The sequence below is a fragment of the Phyllostomus discolor genome, chromosome 6 (assembly GCF_004126475.2).
Source record: "Phyllostomus discolor isolate MPI-MPIP mPhyDis1 chromosome 6, mPhyDis1.pri.v3, whole genome shotgun sequence".
NCBI lineage: Eukaryota > Metazoa > Chordata > Mammalia > Chiroptera > Phyllostomidae > Phyllostomus > Phyllostomus discolor.
The window spans coordinates 23,323,266-23,348,925 of NC_040908.2; the positions used below are offsets into that span (position 1 = coordinate 23,323,266).

The 25,660-nt window shown below is 39.6% G+C and overlaps 1 protein-coding gene and 1 long non-coding RNA gene across 6 annotated transcripts in view; one reads left to right on the forward strand and one right to left on the reverse strand.

Moving 5' to 3' along the window:
- MAP4K3 (mitogen-activated protein kinase kinase kinase kinase 3) overlaps positions 1–14,850 on the reverse strand; it is a 126,727-nt gene extending 111,877 nt beyond the window's left edge. For 2 of the 4 annotated variants that reach the window (XM_036027887.1, XM_036027885.1), the window contains exon 1: positions 14,480–14,850. In XM_036027887.1, the coding sequence (XP_035883780.1) occupies positions 14,480–14,575 (96 nt within the window). In that variant the 5' untranslated portion in view covers positions 14,576–14,850. The remainder of the gene's footprint in view (positions 1–14,479) is intronic. The other 2 variants (XM_028514721.2, XM_028514723.2) reach the window with 2 other exon arrangements.
- LOC118501060 overlaps positions 14,163–25,660 on the forward strand; it is a 30,494-nt gene continuing 18,996 nt past the window's right edge. The window contains exons 1-2 of one of the 2 annotated variants that reach the window (XR_004903629.1): positions 14,163–14,256; positions 20,651–20,820. This is a non-coding gene — a long non-coding RNA (uncharacterized LOC118501060). Of the gene's footprint in view, positions 14,257–14,898; positions 16,492–20,650; positions 20,821–25,660 lie in introns of those variants that run through there. The other variant, XR_004903628.1, reaches the window with a different exon arrangement.

A 25,660-nucleotide genomic window follows, 5' to 3' on the forward strand; every position in this document is an offset into this window, starting at 1 on the left:
AATCTTGTCCAAAGATCAGTGCTCCCTAAGCACAGAGGAAAAGGCAAAATCCTGCTCTTAACCTAAAAGTTAGTATCTCCTGACAAATCCTAGTGTGGGGGAATTTTAGATTTCTTAAAGTCTCCTTTTAAACAGTTTTAAATACCATTCTGGGGGAAATGAGAAACAAATAGCAACTCAAAAACACCTCAAATTATAATAGTGTTAATCAAGTTTTTCAGAAAAATAAATTCTCTTTAAAAAATGTTTCAGTATGGTCAGGTGGATCAGTTGGGTGGAGCATCATCTCATGCACCAAAAGGTTGTGGGTTGAATTCCCAGTCAGGGCACATACCTAGGTTGCTGCTTCCATCCCTGGTGGGGGTACTTACAGCAGGCAACCAATCAGTGTTTCTCTCTCCTCCCCCCACTTCCTCCCTCCCTTCCTCTCTCTTTAAAATCAATACACATATTCTCAGGTGAAGATTAAGAAAAAGAAAAGAAAATGTTTCGGTAATGTTTTTTGAGAAATTGACCCAATATCCCACTTCCACTTGCTTACAGATCGATATTTCTTACCCCACCTATTGTGCCTCAATTCTTTTAAAAGTGTGTACCAATCTATTACTTTGAATTTGTATGAAAAGCAATATTGTGTAAATAATTCATTATATAAATGGTAATTCATTTACCCAAAATTAATCCACCAGACTTAAAGAGAATCATAACTGTCACCAACAATTTTAGAACTAAGAATTCAAGAGGCTATAAGAAATTCTATGAGCCAGGTGCAACTTGGGTATGCATGGTTCACAACCAGATTTTGTTTTCAGTGAAATTACAACTTGTAAATTCCTTCTAGGAATTGAAGTGCTTTTTAAAAGTTAAGGTTCTCAAGAAGTTCCAAATGTGTGGCCATCATTTTAAAAGCATACAGACAAGCTGAACAAGCACTGAAACTGATGATTCAAGTTTTCTTCAGGTTTCCTATGTAGCTAACCTGACTTTGCTTGAGCAACAGGAGAAATTTAACATGCTCTACAACTAAAGAAATGAAAATTTTCAGCACACACACACAAATCTTTTTCCTCTTTGCATTTATTGCTAGAAAAGTAATAAATATAATCTTGCTTCAGCTTAATTATGACTTAGTTGAAACAGTTTTATGGGGTTAAATGCCTTTAAAGCTAAGTGGGAGCAAAGGAATAGCCAGTTAAAGAGGAGAAAGGAAAATGGAGTCATGGTAAAAATAAGGCAGCGGTGTGCATTATTTCACTGAGGTCGAAACACACAAACCACATTCTGACTGTTTCAAATGTTTTTTTCATGTCTCTCCAATCCTTGCAAGTTAATATTAGGCAATAATAGGCACCTTTAGTTTGCAATAATAGCAGTTAATATAAAACAGAATTATAAATCAATATTCAGATGAATAAGTTCCATCTATCACCATCTTGTCTCTGATTTTAAGCCTGAAATTTAAGTCAGACTGATTGTACAACTCATTGAATTGCATTCTAAAGGGATGAGTTGTATGGTATTTGAATTATATCTCAATAAAGCTGTTAAAAAATTTAAGACAGATACCAAAGTGGAGGAGTGGGAAGTGATGCAGTGTTTGAAAACAAAGCTCCAGAATAACTAAACTTTTCTATGTACACTGACCAATGAAACCAAATGCTAAAAAGCCTCTGGTGAAACAGATTAGATTACAGGTAGATGTTTCTGCATGTTAAAAAGAAATCCTTCAACTGATTTAGTTCTTGACTTGATCAGCTGCCAGCTAAATGCCTTTGCTAACTGAAATTCTGACCCAGTCCTTTCTCCTCTGTGCAAGAGACATATGTGAAGGGGGTGAGAACCACATGCTTCTACCAGAAGGAAAAAATAATCTGGCAAATATGGAGGGATGGTTTAGGAGTGAAAAAAAAAAAAAGCTGTCCATGTTTTAATTCCAGAACATTTGCAAAAGCATAAACTACTTTCCTTACAAGCACAATCTCCTCGACTAACCAGAAGAAGACAACCCTCTCCTTACAGTTCCATTTCTGCATATTTGCCTTTTTAAGGAAATTTACCCTTTTCTAACCACTGTCCCCTCTCACATTCAGGGGGATACTTTGGGGACTTTTCTGGTACCACTGAATCACTTCCGACCCTCCTTCTTTGGCAAAAAAGTAATACTTTTTTAAAAATTAGAAGCCAACATGACAGATGTTTAGCTCCATGTTTTCACACACCTACTTTTGGCAGTGTAGCCAAATGTGTGGACTCCACGGGCAGGCAGACTGGGTTCAACTGCTGCTCTGCCATTTCCTATCTGAGCACCCCTGCGCAAATCAATAAAGCTCTCTGTGCCCTTCTGTTCTCACCTGTAAAATAGAGAGAAAGTTCCTGCATCATAGCATGGATCAAGACTAAAATTGGTTATTACATGTAGAAGTTCACAGAATAACTATTAGCACATGGTATTAATTATTAATTCAAAGAGGTAAACAATCAAGTTAAAGAGCAGTCTGGATCGAAAACTTGGAAAATAGAATTGTGACAATTCCTAAAAAGCTGTGCAAGTATAATGAGGCCAAACACATACAAAATAGATGGGGGCAGAGAGTGGAAGCCAGGATTCCCGCAGCTGGAGAAAGAGGCTGGCTGCAGATGGACAGTGGGAGAAGACTAGAATGAACCATGTGTTGCTGGATTTGATTCAGAGACTTCGGTATAAACTCATATTTAGCTTAAAATGTATACAGGTTAGTAAGTATAGAAATAACTATAGACATGTATATACACATGGGTTAGTAACATGTACATATATTTCCCAGCTCCATCTATTGACAGGGCCTAGAGGTAATGACACATCAGTAACAATAAACACACCCAGAGCCCATATCTTGATCCCTTACACTATTCTCCAATAAAAGGAGCCTGGCATCCTTGGAAAAATGGTTGATTATAAAGCTGGGGAACAAACATATATGATGAGCCTGAAATACCTTATATTGTCAGAAAGCAAACAAGTATTAAAAACAGAATAATGAGGACATATTAAAAGGACACAGGAGACAACCCAAAGGAGATCTCAATGACTAACCTGGAACAATTTGAATATTGGTTTATAACCAAAGCATAAAGCAAATATCCAAAACCCACACTAAATATCAAGTAATGCAAAGGCAAAAATACAAATATCCATACAGAAGAATTCCAAGCAATTTATATAGCTACTCCCTCCTTCAAAAAGGTGAAGCTTAACTCTTCGCCCCCTAAGTGTGAGGTTGTGTTTAGTGATTTGCTTTCAGAGGGCACAACATGAAAATGTGGAGAATAGTAACTTTACAATGGGGAAGCCTAGAAAACATTACCACAGCCAGGTGATCAAGGTCAATATCACCAGTGATAAGCCATGTTAATAGCATGTGTACTTCATCCTCCCCCAAATACTTAACAGTCTAACCACGAGAAAAACATCAGGTAAAACTAAACTGAGAAACACTACAAAGTACCTGGTCAGCACTCCCCAAAACTGTCATCAAAAAAACAGCAAGTCTGTGAAACTTTCAGAGATCAGAAAATTCTGCTTGAAGAGACATCATGACTAAATTCAATGTGGTACTTACTGGTTGGGACTGTGGGACAGAAGAGAGACATTAAGGAAATACTAGTAAAATCCAAGTAAACTGTGGAGTTCAGTTAATGGTGATGCACCAGTGTGGGTTCCTCAGCTGTGATGAACCTACCACGGTAATGTAAGATGTTAACAAAAGGAGAAACCGGGTGAGGAATATGGAGAAACTCGATGCTATCTTCGTGACACTTCATAAGTCTAAAACTATTCTAAAATTAAGTTTATGTTTAAAAAATCTTAACTAAAGAATCAAGTAATAAACAATTTAAATATTTTTGAATGTTATAAATTTTAAAAGATGAGTTTAAATTTTGGTCAGATAAACAAAAAGTAATTTGTCCCCCAACACAGCTGATCCTATCAGGTAAGTGAGTAATTTCTGCAAACAATGTCCAAAAATATTAGATCCTATTAAGGTTACTTTTCAGGCTGTAATTCACTATAAAGCCCAGCAAAGTAAGTTAAATTATATTTTAAAAATACTTTGTCTAAAAATCTTATAAAACATCCTGATTTAAATTTCAGACCTTTCATATGATCACTTCTTATAAAAGCAGTATTGTTATAGAAATATCCTTCAAGTTTTAATTCAAATACTGCATTACAGCATGATAAAAACAGCTAAAGAAATCTCAACACAAACAATACAAACCTACTGTAAAAATAGCAACTCTGCCCAGTAATTAACAGAAACCTTCAATTTTGGTTTTTGAAAGAAAAAGTTTGTCAAACCTCATGTAACCACAGTTTACTGAAGAAAAAATAATCTCAACATTCCAAACCAAAGCATTTTATATGACCAGCAGACTCCAGCAGTGTTAGTGAATCAACGTCACAGCACTAACCAGAAACATGAGACCCCTAAAAGAAAAATGTCAACATAATGACTATCAATAAAAATGACAATGACTAACTTATTATTGTTCAAGCTGAATGACAGTTAAAAAAGTAAACATAACTCTGTGGGGCCTGTTTCCACGAAAGGCTTTATAGTCTCTACTCACTGCTCTTTGAAGTTTTGGGGTTTGAGCTTTTATTGAAGGGAAAAGGGTGGTGGAGGATGGGGTGAGGACAGATGTGCCAGGAATGCAGAAGGGAAAGATGAACGAGTTTTTACAATGATATTGTCCATCTGGAATCCTATCACTCAGCACCTCCAACACTTCCTTATTTCCGCCAACTCTGTCACCTCCTAAGAGTGATGTGGATGGAGGGGAGTGTGTAGGGACAGTGGAATAAGTGCCTATTACTGAGGCAATGAAAGGAAAACTCAAATCCAAAAATGATGCACACACATTGAAAGGAATTCTGATAACAACAGTTGTAGGTAAATTCTGTCTCTATTTACTCCATTATTCTTACCTGTTTCAACTAGAAAATATTCAGTAACTTGTAACACCAAACCTTTTTCTCAAGACCGTAACTCTCACATACATGTGTACTTACAGCACAGGTCTTTTATATCATATTTCATTCATTCAGTGTCATATCATACGTGAAAAGGAAGACTGAAAAACCCTGACTCTCAAATTCCCTGAATTCCTTGCATAGTAAAGTGAGGAGGTAGTTGGATAAGAACTTCTCTTCCTTTGAAAATTCAGGGCAAAAGATGTCCCTTCTCTTGGCTCCCATCATTGAAGAAGTCTTGTCCTCATGTGTGCTCTTCCTTTTTTAATTTTATGTATGACTCTGCTAGTCCACCACCCTGGGGGGCTGGAGGGCAGGGTGGGGAGGAGAGAAATGGGGTGATACCTTTCTATTTAAATATATTATCTCAATCAACCTGTCCAAAATCTAATTCCATATCTTGCCTCAGTTTTCCCATCTCTCCAGGCCATCTGTACCCCAAACTTCCCCTGTCATTAGTCTAATTCATATCATTACCACTCACTCTTGAACTACTGCACCATCTTCCAGACAGTGCAAAATATCAGACCGAGGATTGAGAGTCCACCCTACATCATACCTACCTATCCCCCAGAGGATTAGTCTGCTACCTCCTTGAAGAAAGGACATTTTCTGTATCAGCCATGGTACAAAGCTCAACATAGATGCTCAATAAATACTGAGGGACACACTAACGATAAAAACATATGGTTCTAGAAGGAAGGAGTAGGATCAAATTCAACAACAGACTGCAAAGATGTCACTGTCCTTCTGAATCACTTGTAATAAGGACTCTGTGCCAAGCATTCCAATGACTCCACAAAACAACGCCACAGACAGTAAGTACATCCATCCTCCAGACTATACTCAATGAACTTCCAGCTGTCTCATTTTTCTTTCTAAAAAATGTATATACATCATAATCAGAATAAAACAAGAAACATTCTAAAAGTTTATGCCAGAATAAAAATACCTAGCCCATATTCTACTGTCCCACACTGATGCCTTATATCGATTACCCTCCAAACCTGTAGGACTCTTCAACAGGACATGTTTGCACATCCTGGTAATCCCTCAGCAGGAGCTGGAGAAAGGTACTGGGCCCTTACCAGTTTCTATTAGTTCTAAAGACACTGCTAAAGAAATGCTGTTTTCCACGGAAAGCAAAAAAAGTTATTATTAGGGTTTCTAGGGTTTCTTTAGAGTAACCACAGCAAGAAAATGAAAAGAAATTTCACAGGTACCTCTTTCTTTTCTAATAAAACATCCAAACTTCATCATAGCTCCCCCCCTTCTCAATTTTACTGTCTTTGTAACTGAAATCATTCTCCGACTATTAATTTATTTGAACAAATATTTATCAAGTGTCTCTTATGTGCTCCTCAATCAGGTTTAAAATTGTGAAGTCCTCTTTGAATCACTATTCTGTATCCCATATTACTCTACAAAGCTCTGGGAAATTTTTCTCTAAGATGCTTCTCATCTGTTTACCCCCTTTCCATTCCTTACTTGTATTTGTCTTGTCCGGCCCATCACCACTTACCTCACCCTTAGCTTACTCCATGAAATCTAGCACAATTCCTGGGGACCTTGGAATTACCTTTTAAGGGTCTGAAAGGTCAAAATTATTTTAACAGTAACACTAAAATGTCATTCCCTGCCTCTTGCTGTATTGATACTTGCAATAGTACAAAAGCAATGATGGCCCAACTGCTAGTGCCTTAGCACAGACCAAGGCAGCAACTACACGATGCACTAGCAGTTGCTGTAGGCTTTACTATGTGCTCACAGGGGAAAAAGAAAAGCCATTTTCACTTAAGAATGCCCTTGCTGAAGCACACGCATCATTAATTTTATTAGATCTTGACCCCTGAATGTATGTCACGTTGATATTTTACTTGAACTGAGGCATATCAAAGTGCAATGGTACTTTTCCATAGAACACCATTTTTACTGACAAACTGATTATTCATGCTTAGATATTTGATATTTCCTTGACAATGAACTAAATGAATCTGTCATTTCAATGAAAACAACAACAACAACAACAACAACAACAACAGTATTTGTTGCAAGTGGAATATTTAGTCATTTCAAAGAGAAATCTGAATCTTGGAAAACTTCTAACCACTGTCAATACTTTAAGACTTATTTATACAGAGAGAACTTTCTCACCATCTCAAATTTCTGAGAAGAGTTTAAACAAATGAAATAAATGTCTTACTTGAACATACATAAATTTATGTTCAAATCTAAAATTCTTCCAGAGTTTAAGGACTAAGGTAGGCCATACATTATAGGAACCCAAACCTATACTCTCTGGTCAAGGAAGCTAAAATTCTGAAGCGTGGCATCTTCCAGAACAAAAAATAATTAAAATAATGGAATACCCTTAGTATTTTGATGTATTTTCTTCCAGGTTTTTTATACATAAATATTTTACAAGACTTGTATGCTGCCTCCTCTATATCACTTGCAGTGATTTCTCCCACCCAGAACAAGGATCTCCTTCCTCTAAATTCATGTGGCTCAAGTTTTTTCCTCATGTTAGTTCATTTATTCATTCCACAAATACCTACTGAGATTCTAACATGTATCAGGCATTCTTTTATAGTTTCTTTCTAGCAGTACAGTGAACAAAAAACCATGGGATTCCTGCATTCACATTCTACTGCTCAATGAACAAATATAGGGTGATGCATACCATATTGAAAATTAGGAAGAGTAAGGAGCAGAGCCCTCCTCACTCGCTTGGGCCTCTGTGAGTTTTGAAAGTTACTGGGACAGAATATTGTAGGTAGGGAGAGGCAGCCAGATTAACAGGAAACATTTTATGAGAGCATTTCTGATTAAATGTCTAAAAAGACCTCAAAAGAAAAGAATTACAGACATTCTGTTGGGACACCTTTTCTCATTCTAAGTAAATACGCACACTATGCTGGGACCTGAGGGAAATGAAGAAGCAAATCACACAAATATTGGGTGAGGGGAGAATTCAGGCATTGATAGCAAGTGCAAACATCCTGAAAGCAAAAGCATGAGAAGCAGAGTAGATTAGGAGGACAGTAGCAGAAGAAACATACAATAAAAAATGATACTAGATACTGACAACAACTAATAATTACTGAGTATTATGTGCCAGGCACTGTCCTAAGCACTTTTCTAAGCATTTTCATTTTACAGCGGAGGAAATTGAGGCATAAGGAGAAGGATTAAGTAACTGGCTGGTTGGGTGGTGAAACTAGGAAGTCTGACTCCAGAACTCGGTAGTAAACTTGCTATGCTAGAAGTTGTTCATTTAGATAAACTTTCAAATAGTAAGAGATTTAAAATGCCAAAAAAAGAGGAAATCAACGAAGTTTTAACGTCAAACTACAATAGCTAAAAGTAGGTACATATTTTATGTGCCTGTAAATTCTTAGTACCAAGCCTTGTCGCTCCACCCATAGTCCCCCACACATTTCCTTTCATATAAACTATTCAATGTAGTCTGGTTGTTCAGTGTATTCTCAAGAGAGACCTACCAACTATTTATTCTCAATACAAAATAATGCATTCAATTTTCTTTCATAAGTACATATGTATGTACACAGATCAAATCTTGGAGGTTTAAGTACCTCCTTCAGGGAATCAAATCAATATCAAAATCACATAACCTGGAGGTTTTTTAAAAGCACTACAGAGAAATTATCCCACAGTCTGTTCCATTATCACTTTTCATCACAAATAACTACTGATATTGAGAAATTCTACCTTAATTTACCTTAAATATTCAAACAATTTTTCCAAAGCTTAGGACCATTTCCTCTAGACTTTGGCTTCCATGGAAGTAAAAATAAGCATAACTCCAAATAACTGGGTTTTCTTTTTCTTCAGCTGCTCTTTTCCAAATGCTTCAGGTCTTCATGTCCCTCACCAGAGGTGAGGTTTCAGAACCAAGTTTTCTAGAAAGGTTGTTATAAAACTCCAGTCTAAGAATTAGTGTTTGATGATATTATCAGTACACCTTGAAAGATGCAGTTACAAATAAGACAATATATAATTCACAAAAACTTAAACATACAAATGAGTTTTCTGGTTTCACAGCCCAAACTTCAACTATTCTCCTATCAGCTTTCGGCCTCCAAGTCTGTTTACATGGACTACCAAGTGAGTATTACTTTGGAGTTTAGCAACACTTAGCTCTGATTCAGAGGAAATGGCCTCCAAACATACATAGATGAAATATATATCAACATTTCCAAAGCATGTTCTACAAGGCATTAGTTCTAAGGACAAGCAATAAGTATGAAAGATAAGAAGAATCCCATAGTCAAGTAAGTTTGGAGTTGATGGGTTAAGCAAAGCTGAATAGGTTTCTTGACCACAAGACTTCTGCCTTTAATACAGAGGTGTGCAAAAGTACTAGGTTGCCCAAAAAGTTCGTTGAGTTTTTCCCACATGATGGCCATGCTTAGTTGTTTTTAACTTCATTCATAACAATTTTGTTAGACTGCATTGTGACAACTGTCATACCAGCAATGCATTAAAAAAAATGACCAAATTTGTGAATATTTAAGCTGCCATTTTAGTATTGAAGATGAAAAAAACATGCAACATTTTCAGCATATTATGTTTATTTCAAGAAAGGTAAAGACGCAACTGAAACGCAAAAAAAGGTTTGTGCAGTGTATGCAAGAAGGTGCTGTGACTGATGCAATGTGTCAAAAGTAGTTTGTGAAGTTTCTTGGTACTACTAATATTTTGGCCAAGTAATTCTTTGCTGTGGGGCTGGCTTATTCACTGGAAGATGTTTAGCAGCACACCTGGCCTCTACCCACTAGAAGCCAATAGCAGGAGATAGCCTACATACTCAAAATATTCAAATCAAAAAAGTTACTGGTGAAAATGGAAAATGTGTCCTTTATTCTATGGAAGAAACTAAATGGACTTTTTGTCCAACACAATAGGTTTACAGTTGTTCATATAGAAAAGACATGCTGGTTATTAACTCAAGAGAATGTCACATTGCAACTGTAAACCTCCTTTGGCCCACCCCTATATTCTTACAGTACGGCTTTCCCTGGAGCATGCCAGCCTCACTATTGAAAAATGCCTACAAAGTTCAGTCTGCAAATAAAAGATGATTCCAAAGCTTCAAGCCTATCAATAAATTGTTAATATTGAGGCTGTTGACAAAAGGGGGTATGAGAAAAGGCACACACTTGTGGTCTGTGAAGAGGTCAGCTGGAGACACTGGGCTAGGGTTCAGGAGAAAGCACAGGCTGGAGACATCTGGGAGTGGTTCACCGGGATAGGATTAAAGCCAGAAGACTAGGTAAAATACTTCTTGAGAAACATCCTTTGCCTTACCCTATCTCCAGCGTTAGTATCTTCTGCTTCTTTCTAGCAGTAAATCTATAAGAACATCAGGACATGAAGACTGTAAGGGCAGGAATAATACAAATTAAACTGAAAAATTTTGTGAGAAAAAAAGCAGCATAAATGCATGTGAAAATCATTAATATTTATGTTGATAAATGTTAATAATGTGACCTGGTTAAAAAAAAATAAAACTACCTAATTTCTCCAAGAAAATTCTTTCAAATGACAAACCTACAGATTATTCATTCTTTTCTCTTGGGGGATCATTGGCCTTTTTGAGAATGTAATGAATGCTATTAAGTCATCTCTCTGGGAAAATGTACATACATACAACATCAAGCCTATTAATTTCAGAGGGCTTCACAGGCCTCCTGAAGACCGACAACAGAGCTCTCTTTACTCAACTCTTACCTAGGTCCCTAGGTAATCCTTGCTACAGATACTTCATCTGACAGATAAAGCCCACAGGTATAGAACATTTAAAAGAATAACTTATAAAAAAACCCCTGTATTTCCATGCACTTGAAGACAGTGCAGAGGAAATACATTTTTGCATTTTTTTAGCCTAGAAAAAATAAAAATTTATTTGTTGAGTAAAAATCAGGTCATTCATTTAACACCATAAGCAGAAGGGCATATGATGGTTAATACCTTCACAACAAAACAGCTCTGAAAGGCTAAATGATTTTATAAGACCACATAGCTAACAACTTCCAGATCTTCTACTTCCTAGTTCAATGCTTGTCAACTACACCATGCCACCTGAAACATAATCAGCTTATTCCTACACTGGGGGAGGACAGTTTTCAAAATAAAAATCCCTTAAAACACCAACCTTCTAAGAATGACTATAAATAGTTAGATCTCTAACTTATTTCCTTAATCTGATCATTGCTTTTTCAGCACCTACATGCTGACAAATCATATATATTGGCTTTTAAAAACACTCACTTCAATGTGCTCTTCTCTAATCAACACAATTTGTATAAATAAGAAATGTCCAAAACTGCAAAACAAATACAAAAATGTCATCTTTGCAGCATAAATATGATAACAGACAAAAATACAAATAAACCGTGGATTATTTAGCAAGCAGGGGGTCTAATGCCAAAAACCACATGGAGTTTTCTGCTTTGGATCCCTAGTATTGGATATGGCAGACAGGGATCAAGCACCTATTACGTGATGTGCACTTGGCAGACTACAGAAACAGGGAGGCCTGGCTGCACAGCAGGAGTTAGGTAACCCAAATACCACTTAAAGATCCACTGTAACTCAGAGTGTGGCTACAAATGAAATGCTGAACTAAATATGTGCCTCAGTTTCTCCACTGGAAATTCAGTTATAATGCATCGCCTGCCAATATCCTATCTTTAGAAAAGCAGTACTGACTATTGGTTAAGAAAGCTAACTGGTTCGAATTACGGCTTTGCCACCTACCAACTTCAGCAAGTTACTGTAACCTCCCTGTGCCTCAGTTTCTCCAGCTGCAAAATAGAGTCAATAACAGCGTCTATTTCACAGGGCTGTTGTGAGGATTAAGTATTGGGTTGGCCAAAAAGTTTGTTTGTTTGTTTTTCTGTAAAATGGCTCTAACAGTGCTTAGTTGTCTTGAACTTCATTTGAAATAATTTTTTTAGATTGTATTGTGATAGCTTTTTATGTAGCCATTTTAATATTGAAGACAGAAGAAATATGCAACATTTTTGGCATATATGCTTTGTATTTCAAGAGAGGTAAAAACAAAACTGAAATGCAAAAAAAGATTCGTGTAGTGTATGGAGAAGGTGCTGTAACTGATCGAACATGTAAATTGGTTTCCAAAGTTTTGTGCTAGAGATTTCTCCATGGATGATGCCCCGGGGGTGGGTAGACCAGTTGAGGTTGATAGCGATCAAATCAAGACATTAATTGAGAATAATCAACATTATACTACATGGGAGATAGCCGACATAATAAAAATATCCCAATCAATAGTTATTGGTAAAAATGAAAAATGTCTTTTATTTTACAGAAAAAAACTAAACAGACTTTTTGGCCAACCCATTAAGTTAATACATGAAAAAATCTTAGAGCAGTGCCTGGCAAGTAATAAACACTCTGTAAATGTTAACTTTTATTATTATTTTTAAAAGATGACAAGATTAATCAATTTATATCTGTACTGTACTTAGATGTCCTTAGGAAATTATAGACCTTAATTTGTTTTAATCACATGGCTTAACTACCAGCTGTTTTTTCTAAATATAGTAAATACATGGCCAATTATTCTCGTAAAGAGCTGAAAAAGAACTTACTGTATATACTGCCACCTAAGGTATATATATTATAAAAGTTTCAGTTAACTTTTCATCTAATATAACTAAACTCCCTTAACCAGCTGTAAGCTACTTGGATGCATTCACTTCAATTTTTACAATCACCACCAATTCCAAAACACAACAATGGTTATTTTTACCTGAACTTTTGCAATGGCTCCCTAACTGCTCTTCCCCCTCCAATCTCCACCACCCATAATGCAGTGGGTAGATTTTTTAAAAACCCAAACTTAATTTTACTGTCCATTGTCCTAAGGAGGAGTCCCACCTCCTTACAAGATTAGGAGACCTACATGATGATCTAGGGCCATCTTCCCTCTCTAGTTGCTCCAGCCATCCAGGCATTCTTGCAGATCCTTACCTCTGGCCTCACAGCCTTCACCAAGTATGCTCTATCTGGTGTAATTCATCTCTCTCCACTGCCTCTGACTCCCCAAAGGAGATCAGGTCATCCTGTTAAATGCTCTCATAACTCTAATTCTAATCCTCTCTTCTCTGCAGCACAAAATAAGACTGCAATGAAATAATTATTTAAATGGTTGTTTAATGCTGTTACTGTCCAAAAAAATATAAACTCCAAGTGGGAACATGTCTTTTACTGCTACAACCTAAGTGCTTTGATGCCCAGCACCTTATATAGCAGGTGTGCACAATATACCTATCTGTGGGGAAAAGTGATGAGGTAAGTGATGGTGGAAAGCAAATCATCCACAAAACAAAACTAATGCAGAATACTGGCTGCACCATATTAAATATCTAAGAATATGCATGACACTGGAGTAAAAGTAAAAACCTACAGCTTAACCATGGACAAAATAAAGTTAAGATGAAACTTTCCAAAGTCAAAATAAGTGTTGTGCATCCTCAGGTGTTACGTGAAACAGGAGTTGTTCCACTTCAGTTACTAGTAAGAAGATACACAACTAAATCAAGACTGCTACCACATTTGGCACTATCCTCCTCTCTTCTTGGCAGTCTCTGCGAGGCCAAGAGTTGAGCTGGCCAGGGAAGAGTGATTTATCTCCCACATTTAGAAGTGGACCCTTTACAAGAGGAATGATGTACTACTTAGGGGCTTTGAATTCTAACCTTGTCAACCAGCACCTTTCGGAAGTACTCAATTCAGGTAAAAACAAACAAACAAACATATGGGTCACTGAAAAAAAAAGTTTTAATAAGACATCAAAGTCCAGTTGCATTTGGAGAAAACAGTTTCTCTCTTCTAACAAAAAAACCCCATGCTAACTAGATCGCTTTTACGAAAGAAAGTCATTACTTAGAAAATGGAAAGAAACTGGTATGCGAATGTTAAAGGCTAAAAATCGAGCGGCTGTCGATGGAGATTGCCCAGTGTAATAACTACAAAGGGGCCTGGTGGGAAGAAGTACCCAACCAACAGCGGATAACGCAAGGTCCGTCTGAAGCACGCAGGTTTGACATACGCCAAACCCCTGCTGTTTGGTTCGTCGCACTGACCCTGCCAATGCAACACACGCCCAGCCCCTTTCTGCGCTACGGAGAGCAGAGCCGCCGGCTCGCGTTCGGCCCTCCCGGGAAACGCAGGTCCAGGGCAGGGCTCAGGTAAAGACTTGGAGGTCTCGGGGTTAAGCATTTGGCCCTTTGTTCGCTCCAAGGCAGCGAAGCCCGGGGCGCCCGCTCCTCCTCCCCCACGGCTCCCGGGCGCCAGCGCCTCCCGCGGAGAGGCAGCGCGGACACCGACGCCGGGGCTCTGCCGCGCCCCCGGCCCTGCCCGCGGCGAGTCGGGACCCCAGGGCCTCGGCGGCGCGCGGCCCCTGGTCTTTACCTTGTACACGTCGCCGTAGGTGCCGCTGCCGATGCGCTGAATCAGCTCGAAGTCCTCCTGCGGGTTCCGGCGGGACAGATCGAAGCCGGGGTTCATGGCGGGCCCCAGGTGCCCCCCGCCTCCCTCCCGGGCAGGGGAGGGGGGGCGCTCAGGGGGCCACACGGAGAGTGGGAGCCGCGGCCGGCCCCCGGCTCCCCTGGAGGTCACAATCGCCTGGCTCCACGCTGCAGCCGCCGCTCCCCTCACGCCGCCGCCGCCGCCGCCGCGGACGACGCCGACCGGGCTAACCGTCCCGCCCCCCGCAGCCGCGACGCCGAACCCCGGTCACACCCACAGGGAGAGGAGAACGCTCGCAGCCCCTCGCTCCGGGTGAAACTCCAACATGGCTTCCGCCTTCGCCGCTCCTCCCCCTCCCCTTACTCCGGCTCCTCCACCCTCCTCCCCCTTTTCCCGGCTCCCGCCCGACTGCGCAGCCGCGATCCCAGAGGGAGCGCTCCCCGGCCCCGCGCGCGGCCCGTGCGCGCTCCACCTCCGCGCCAATGGGCCGAAGCGGGCAGTGGGGCAGTACTCGGCCGAAGCGGCCGCGTCTTTCCCTTGTGCGGACGTGCGGAAAGCCTGAAAAGGTTTTCCTGCCTCGAAGGACTGCGGGAAGAACAGGCTCAAAGTAGCTCTTGTGCACTTCTGATTCCCCTCGTGACAAAGTTTGACATGTCCAGATCAGTTCCCAATCCTAAACAGGTAGTGTAGTTTTAATTTACAAGACAGCCAGTGTCTCAGACTTGAGGAGGTACACAGAGAACACAAACGAGTGCTACAGATTTATTGGGATTGCGGAGAAGAGGTCGCCCTGAGAAAAGTGAGCAGTGCGTGCTCCGATACAGACACTGGGGTCCTTGGAGTTGGCCTGCCAGGGTGCAAAAGAGGACAAGCCACGAGCGCTGGCAGAGAGGCGAGTGGAGCGGGTTGGGCATGGGAAGCTCTGGGAGCTGAAACATGCAGAGCGGCCGCCAGCCAGCCCGTGTAGAGGGCGTGGGAGGCAGGCAGGGCAATGATTGACCTCCTCACCAGGAGACGTCTGGATTTTCAAAGACTCGGGTGGGGACTGTGCAAGCTGTCGTGCAACCTTGCAAAGGAGAGGTGGTGGAGGGTGGAGGGGGTGGATAAGTCCCATTCCTGCACCAGAAATGTAAACACGTGATGATCTGGAAGCTCTTTACCTACCCAAAGCCCCACCGTGCTTAAGACACAGATTGCGAGCAATACATCTAGTCTATGTGGACACCAATGCCAGCTCTTAATACCTGTCCAAGAAAGCATGTGGGGATGGAGGATTACTTTTCTGTTCTCAGTAAATTGTCTATTAGGCATTTACAAAAGCTTTAATCAAGCAGGTGATGGCCACTTCAGCAATACCACTTTGGAGTGTTGCTTCAGCAATACTTACCTAATACCCTAAGGTACCACACCCTCTGACCATTAATATTCTCTAATGCCTGCTGGCTCCTGAGGAACAGGATCTCATCAAACCTGTTAGGGATAAAATAAATCTAATCAAACAATAGTCAAGCAAACTACTTATGGTTAACTGCTTCATACATTTTTAACCTTTCAATCCTTTTGCCTATGGTAAGATTGCATATTTACTAAATTCCCAAAGAAGTTTTGAGTGTCTATTGACTAAAAAATATTGGAACATGACCATCTATTCACCTATACAAGTAGCCTTTCCTCAATTGTCTAATTTTTAATTATTTTATAGCATCAGTTATATGAACATACTACTTAAATTGCTTCCTAATGATTGCATATCATTGGATTTCTTCTTTAAGGCTCTGGTATCTTGACAATTAAACTCCTGACTAAATGCTATTCCATGGCCAGAGATCCTGTTTTTGCCAGTTTAAGACACTTGCTGGGGGCCCAGAGTGCAGGCTTTCCTTCTGCTTGTCCACGTTTGGAGGATTGTTTGGCCTCTTTAAGCTAAACATGAGGATAATTAGCGCAGGATTCAGGTAAGCAGACCTAACAAACTATTCCAAATAGGAACCATTCTGCTTTCTTTCTCTGCCTTTTGATTGCTGGAATGCCAAATTCTCAGGATTCTCAGGACTGAATGCTGTACAAAACCGTTCTAATGGTTTCACTGTTTTGTTTGCTAGGATTATCATCTGTGCTGATAACTTTGCATTTGCATCACTAATAGACTTCTTTCAAAGGGCAAAAACATTTCAGTAGGGCTGGAACAGTCTTTGAAGTTTTGTTTCTTCTATGTTGGCAGGGCCAAGCTAGTCCTCTTGAAAAGAGATGGATTTTCATGCGAGGGCCTGATTTGCCATATGAGCTTCAACATAAATAAAAGTGCTTGTACAATTGACTGCTCACAAAGAATAAAATATTTTTTTCTTTGTAATGTGTACATACAGCCAAATCTGATGTCTTTTTCTATTTTAACACTCTTTCACGTAGCTAGAAGTAACACTAGTGATCACACTTTCTTTGAATCAGAGAAAGAGTCCCTCTTCTATGATTAGAAGCATCCTTAGAAATCATCTAATCTAAGTCCAAACTGCTTCTACAGCGTCTCTTCTGGGTTTACTGCTGTTCAAATACACCAATGAATAACACCAATTTGTTCAACATTTTGTTATGATGTTGATGAGATGCCCTAGGAACTTACCTCTTGTTCATATCAATTAGCCTGTGGTAAAATCGATTTTGTTATACGTCATTTCCCCACAGTTCCAAGAACCTATGGACACATTAAGTGACTAGAAGGGAACTCACTGCGTCCAAAGTGAGTAGCCTCATTTTGAGATAGTGCTAGAGAATGATCATAATCATAATAGAAAAGTAGTGATATCTCACATACCGAGTGTTTATAAGTTGCCAGCAACTGAGTCAATTACTTTCCATGTATCATCTCATTTAATTCATATAACGACTTGACAATATAGGTATTATAGTCTGCATTTTTTCAGGCACAGAGAGATTAAACTGCTCAAGTTAAAACAGAAAACTGAAATGTAAACAGAGATACTATAACATGAAGTCCAGATTCTTAGCCACTAGTCTATGCTCTCTCTACAATATACTTTTTAAAATTTCTCTTATGCCAAAATCTGCCTCTTTGTAATGAATGCACTTATAGTCAATGATTATTAGATTCTAGTGGTATAGAATACAGAGAAGAAAAGCCATACTCCTTGCCCTCAAGGAGTTTGCAGTCTGAAAACTGTGAGAAGCACAAAGGAGGGGCATCACTGTACACAGGAAGATACAGGAATGATGCTAAAGCTAGAATTTTAAGAATGCATTGGAGTTAGCCAGACAAATGAGGAAGTGGTGCTATACTCGAGGGTGGCCGCTTAGCTGCAGCAACTCAAAGCACCCTCCCATGTGAGCATGGCACAGGAGGAAGGCACATAAAGGCTGAAATAAATGGGCAGTAGTAGTTAGTTGCCAGCATATCCAAACCACTCTCCAGCCAGTCTAGCTCTCAAAGGTCTGTGCCTTAGGGATTCCTTGGGCTCCATACCAGCTCTCTGTTTCACAACCACCACTCGTGTTCAACATCACCACTGCTCACTTTCGGTACATCAACAGCTCTGGGAAAGGAATACTGAGCAAGCCCTAGGTCAAAAGAGACTGACCACAACCAGGACATCCACCAGGGGAGGAGAATCAAACACAGATATGTATGTGAAATAATACGGCAGAGGGGTTCAGGAGGCTATATAGCTTAGCCTAGCAGAGCTCTGAGCCAGGCTACTTGGGTTTAAATCTTGTCTCTGTCACCTTACTGAATGGCCTTGGGAAATTGTTTCAAACTGAGGCTGCCATAGAGAGTCAAAAAGGAAACACATGTAAAAGGCAGTAGTGCCTGGCACCACAGTAAACCAAAAAAGTATTAATTTCTATTTTTTTTAATGTTTTAAAGGGCAGATGGGGAGGGGGATGGAGATATAGTTTAGGAAGCAAATGCAATAATGTATATAGAAGACCCTGAATTAAGGTCGGAGATGCTGAGGAAGGAGAGAAGGGGAAAGAACCCAAGAGACAATTGGAAGATGGAATTAACAGGTTTGGGGAAGTGAGAAAGCAGGCAGATACCTGGGTGACATGCAGGCTTCTAGCTTAGATAATTGGGAGGATCCCAACAAGGTGATAACATCTGCTATAACAAAAGGAACTGGGGTTATTTGGGGATGGTTTTAGCACTGAATCAAAGCAGATGAGTCTCTTTTGTACCTATTAAGTTTGATGTGTTCAACTGGAAATGTAAAATGAGTGATAAACATGTAGGGTTGACATTTAGGAAAGATTTCAGGGCTAATTTTAAAATTTTATGAGTCATAGCTCAGAAATATATGTTGAGTATCTTACGTGGGCCAAACTCTATTAGGTCCCTGCGATACAATAGGGCGTGGTTCCTGAACTCAAGTTGAGGGTACAGACAAGTTCTCAGATAATCCTTTCACAGTGAAGTTAATACTGGGATGGAGGAAAGCAGAACCAAGAAATAATTAGGTGCTGCTTGGGCTAATAATTTGGCTCTTTTTAAACCAGTACATATTTTAAAAGTTTTCTTTAAATGAATATGTTAAAGAGTATGTATTCAACATTTATTTACAGGTGAAGTGGAGTTCTGCATGGGGAGTGGGTGAAGATGAAAATATTCGGGTGTCAGCTTTCAGCTTCCACTGTGTTGTTCTCAACAATTCAGCTCTGCCCCTAGATTTGCATACCACTTATTACAGTGTTTTGCAATGGAGGTTTTGTTAGCATTTTGGGTAGAGAATGGGACTGTCCCCATGCATTATAACTTCTCTGTCCCCTATGCCAAGACTACTCCCAGCCATACTGGCATCAACAACAAGAATAGCTACACATATTTCCAAATGCCTGGGGTTGGGCTACGTACGGGTGGGGGTGGGGTTGTTACTGGACTGAGGATGTTTGCTTGTCATATCGCTTGAGAGAACTATCACCCACATGGAACTACTTACCGTAGTATTCCTTTCTATCTAATGCAGTATATATATCAAGAAAAGTTCTGATATGTACAACATTGATTGTTCCTTTTATTACATGTTTAATATTTAGCACCATGATGTTTAACTGCCCTCTGTGCCTTTTATCAGGCAATTCCTGGGATCATATAGGAGGACACTGAATCTAGTCTTTACAGGTTATAGAAATCTTCACAAAGGCAGGAACCTCTAAGCTGAGACTTAAAAGATAATTAGAGAATTAGTCAGGCAAGAAGGTATACTCTGTACCATGGGTATAAATGTAACATTCAAAGAAATGAAAGGTGCTCTTCTTTGGGGTGAAGAACAGATGAAGCTAGAGTGGTTATCAGGAACCAGTCCATGAAGGGGCTTGTAAATCATGTTAAACAACTTAGATTTCTTATTGAGGACAAAAGGGAGCTATTGATGGGGTTATTTTTCGTACAGGAGTAGCATGATCTTCTTTGAGCCTTAGAAATATCCAATTAGCTGCAGCATGCAGAATGAATTGGAGGCAAGACTGAAGATAAGAACAGAGAAGAGTTAGCGGACCCTTGCAGTAGTCCAGGCTCGAGAAAATGATGGCCTGAATTAACATAACATCAACATTCAATAATGGTAGTACTTGAAATTGTGAATTGAGATGAATTCTCATAGAGAAGATGTATGGAATAGGAAGAAAATGGGTTCCTAAGGAACCCCAACATTTAGAATGTGAGCAAAGGGAGAGAATCCAGCAAAAGAGGCTAGGAAGGTGGTACCCAGTATGTTATGTGGAAACGAAATGGTGTGGCAGCCATAGGAGAGAACCACTCAGGACTCCCTTCACGGAGGCACCTGCTCTGAGGAGTGTACTTATCTGAAAACCTCCAGCCATCACACCTTTGGGATCCATCACAGCATTTCCACAGAAGTCTTGTTCTCCTTAGATGCCCCCAGCCAGTGACTGAGCACTGTCAGCTGTTCTCACTCAATGCAGTTTCCTCTAATGGGCAGTCTGGACTCTGGGCTCCCCACTGGTCCGACTGAGCCTTTCTCAGAGCTGCCCTGCAGACCGAGGCTTCCCATTCCTTCCCCCTTCTTTCTCTTCTATCACAGGCATTAAAACATGCCTTGCAGTCTGAGACTTTTCCCTCCCTTTCCTCTTTATCCTTCACAGATGTGTCCACATATAAGAATCTTGCATATCTAATTCAATTTTATCATCTGCTAAACTAGTACGATTGGATCAATGAAGCAAAGAAGGAGTGTTGTCAACAGTGTAGAATGTCAAAGAGAGACTGAAGAGGAGGGAGATCGAAAAGTGTCATTAGATTTGTCATTATGGAGGTCAGTGCTGACTTCACTATCACAATTCATATTCCCTCTTCTGCTATTATGTCTCCTCTTAGTTATATTCTCCCAGATTCCCTCCAACCTTTCTCAGGTATCACGATCTTCATATAGCTCACCCGGACCCCTCTTAATATGCATTTAATATATTAATGTCTTTCTAAACTCTGGCACTAAGGCTTGAGCTCAGTATTTTAAATGTAGTCTGTTTAGTGTTGACTATAGAAGGATTATAACTACCTATTATCTGAATACTATATTGTCACCTAAACTTTGATTCAATTTTTTTAACAGCTGCAACAAACTCAGGGCCATTGCAGTGCCCAACTCAGGGGATGCCATTTATATTATAATGTATAATCATATAATCCTCAGCTCCAACCTTGCCACTGACTCCTAATCAGGAAACATCTCCAAAAGACATATTTGCTTCCCTCTGAATGAGATCATCAGAGGTGTCCTTGAACCTGATTGCCATAAAATGCCAGGGACAAGAAAGAAACCTGGTCTCATATATCCTATTGGAAAGATCCTGCCCTGCCAACAGTTTATCAGATCAGATATCATCTTTTCATACCACCAACAAAACAGCACAGAGTTCCTCTACCCAATATTGCTACCAGGTGAGATCTTGCAAAGACGAGTTACACAAGAACCTAGAACCTTACATAGAGAGACAGGAACCTCCTATATTCTTGAGAAGCCAGGATTTCAAGGGGGTGCCCTTTGGTCTGCACTGTAGGTAATTGATATCTTTTTAGACACGACTAATCCTTAAGGTTACAAGCTATGTGGAAAATGGACAATAAAATATTGAAGGATTGTAAGGAAGTTCAGGCTGGGGAAGAGATAGACTGAAAGATTCTGTGATCATCTTTTTAACGAAACTCCTGAGTATATTTATCTGTTGCCCAAGATAGATTAGAGCATAGTGTTTCCTGGTTCCCTTTCAGATGACATAGAGCCTAAAATTCTCCTTATGTCCTCAGTTAAAGGGTACTGCCCCGTGTCCCAGTTCCAAATTCAGAGTGAGGCCACTGCTGGGCCACACTGAGTTGGTTCAGAACAAATATGGTTAATACACTGTGTTTCCAGAGTAGATTACTGCCCAGAGTGTAATTACTGGCCTTCTCTTTAGAAGCTTTATTCTAGTTCCTCTTACTCTCTTAGGGGGACTCCAGCCCCCAATCCTGACAAAACTTATAGTAAAGCCATGTACCCATAGATCCAGAATGTTCATCTCTTAGGGAAAAAAAAATTCACTAATTCAATTTAAACCTAGATTGGCGTTTTTCTAGATCAAAGACCCCCCAAAATAGAAATAAAAGCCCAGGTGAGTAATTTAAATCATGTGTTAGGAGGTTTTTTTTGTTATCCCTTACCCCCTGCTCCCAGCTCAAGGCGATATGAAGGTAACCCATTTCTCAAACCGACCCAGATCTCTGCCCCAGGAAGCAGATTCATTTGCTGGACCTAAACTCAGGGCAAAACCTACCTGGACCAAGGCATGCCTCTTCTTGGTATTAGAGCCAAAACTTCAGCCTGGAATCTGATCATCTGGATTACTTAAAGATACTTTTGAAAAAAAAAATATGTTTAAATTAGGACTTGTCTGGTAGTACAAACTTGTCCAGCTGGGCATCTGATACCATCAGAATAGTTTAAACATGTGTTGATGGAATAATTGTTCTCATCATAAAAGGAACAGAAGAAGAAAACTCATGAAAAGTTCCTGCTGCTTTGTATTTTATTTACAAATGGCTAAGCTCCTTTATGAAATTTGTGAATAGCCTTTTAAAAGCATAAGTGTGGAATTCATACACACAGTTTTCTCTTTCTCAATGTCAAAACTGTTAACTGAGCACCAATATCTGAAAATGTTTGCATGAATTTTTAATGTCTAAAAGTATAACACATTGCTGATGCCAATATTTAAGGTTTATGTATCCTCTTACTTAAAGAGGACATTCTCTGGGCATTCCAAATAAACCCAAAACACCATGTCTGCAAATCTGAGTGCAATCTGTTTTCTGCTATGTTTTCTGCTTTAGTGCAAGCCTCTTAGTCTCTCTAGCCCGATACTCTTCCTCTTCTGATAATACCATACCTGGCCAATAAACACGCTTCTATTATACCAACAATGGAAATATGGAAGTCCTGAGAGGGAGCTAAATTTGGAATGAATTCGAGTTCACTTTTAGGCCTGTTGAGTTTGAGGACATGAAAAGGCCTGAAGGAAGAGCCATTGCAAGGATAGTGACAAATTTAGAAAGTGCAAGAGGTGTTAGCTTATGATGCAAATTTGAGTCATACCAAAAAAGACCGTAGAATCATGATATCTCAAAGTGAGAGTCTGAAAAAATGTATATGGACCTTATTTATTTAAATGTTCAAAATGAAAATAATATTACTGACTTCTATAACAAGAATGTTTTCACATTTATGTCTCATTCTATTTTCAGAATGACTCCATGTATTATTATCCATAATTACAGATGAGGAAATTTAAACTTAGAAACTGATCAAGGTTGATAATTAATTCCAGTCAATTTCACATCTCCTGAGCCTTGCTCACTAAGTTCCAGGTTGTATTAGATATTGGAGATGTGAAAGTGAGTAAAATGTGCACGCAATCCTCAACCACTACACCAACTCCTTTCTTTGCTCTTCTGGCTCGGCTGGGTCATAGTGAGTGGCAAAGCTGAGCATCACCCACACAGGCAGCCAGTGTACAGGAAGACTCAACTCAGGGTATCCTGGCAGTTCCGTGCCAGTGATGGCATCTTGCAAAGATAAGGAAGATACGGGAACTCTTATGCACTACTGCGTGGAGAATAAATTGGTACAATCACATTGGGGGGCAATTTAGCAATATCTATTAGAGCTAAAGATATCCTTATCTTACAATCTAACAATTCTACTTTTCTATATAACTCGTATATCCAACTCCCTTCAATGCGTAGAGACATGGAAATGGATATTCATTGAAGCATTGTCTATAACTGGAAAATAATTGGAAGCAACCTAAGTGTTCATCAACCTGAGAATAAATAGTAAATTGTTGCCTGGTCACATAGTAGAATGCTATATTGTAGTTAAAATAAATAAACTAGGCCTGGGACTAGAATATGTATGCGCAACCTCAAAAAGTAGAATATTGAGTGAAAAAGTGCAAGAGATACACAAAGTATGCTGCCATTTATATTAAGTTTAAACACATGAAACAATACTACCTACTTCCATGTATGATAAGCATTTAAAAATATTTGTGATAATAGTACACTCCAACTTCAGGATAGTCGTTACCTCTGCTGAGGAAGAAGAATGATGATACAGGACACAGAAGACTTTAGTCAACCCTCTATTATTGTGTCTTTTTTGAGTGGATCTGAAGCATGTATGGCAAAAAGCAAATATTTGATAAAGTTGGGTGGGGAAGACAAGCTTGTGATATTATTTTCTATACTCTGTGTTCATGTACATGAGGTCTGCCTGGAAAAGGTCCAGCTATTGTTAATTCAATGAGAACAGTTTGTGTGATATCAAGGTAACCTGGCAGCCAAGGAGAGTGGACAGGAATGTTCAGACTTGTGTGAACAATGACGACTTCACTGTGCTAATCAGTGGGAGCGGTAGACGCCATTGAGTGAGCATGTGTACTGTGTGGCCTTTGCATTCAAAGTGACTGAATGAGTAGAGTAACGAATCTGCATCAGATTTTTGCACTAAGCTTGAACATTCCCCCATGCAAACTATTTGCATTCCCCCATGTAAACTATGATTCAGGAGGCCACAGCTATGGGTAACTGGTGATTGACAGCTTCATCGCAACAACATGCCTGCTCATGCATCCCGTCTTGTGCAGTGTTTTGGTGAAACTCGTATTACCCAGGTGACTCAGCCCCTTACAGCCCAGATTTGGCTCTGTGTAACTTCTGGCTTTTCCCAAAACTAAAATCACCTTTGAAAGGGAAGAGATTTCAGATCATTGATGAGATTCAGGAAAATATGACAGAACAGCTGATGGCAGTTGGGAGAACTGTATGAGGTCCCAAGGTGCCTACTTTGAAGGGGACTGAGGCATCACTGTCCTGTGTACAATGTTTCCTGTATCTTGTATCTTCTTCAATAAGTGTCTCTATTTTTCATATTATATGGCTGGATACATTCTGAGAAGACCTCATATATGGGTCTTGGACTGTGGAATTCTGGGATTTTCTTGTGTTTTCTTCTTTGTGCAGAATTTTCTTTTTTCCCCTTCCTTTTCTTGTATTGAAATTCCACTCATTCTTTGATATCTAACTCAAGTTTCACTGCCTTATCGAGAATGTTGATGACATTATTGTCAGTCCATACTATGCTCTTTCTTTTTTAAATCATGCTAGGTCTATAAAGTTCTTTTATATATTATGTTTGTATGATCATATTTTTTTCATGTTGTTCAATATATGTTTCCTTGCATAAATATTTGACTGTACACAAACATGTCTCCCCAATTATATTGTAAGAGTCTTACAGGCAGGGACATCTTAAACTTTTAAAATTCTTCCCCCATGTCCAGTGGAGCCTAATCCATTACTTATTAAAGAAAAGTGATATGTTAACCAGTAATCATAACCCTTCCTATAAAACCTTTACATAAAAAGTTGAAAATACTAGTCTGAGCTACTTTTGCTTTTATTTTCCCAGAGATGGAATACTAATGATCTGTGAAATGACCAAAAATCAGGCAGCAGAAGGGAAAGGAAGATAACTGGTTTGTGTTTTACACATTCTGAATAATCAGGTCTTGAATGATTAAGTATGGAAGATCGCTTGTGGGAGAAATCAGATTTTA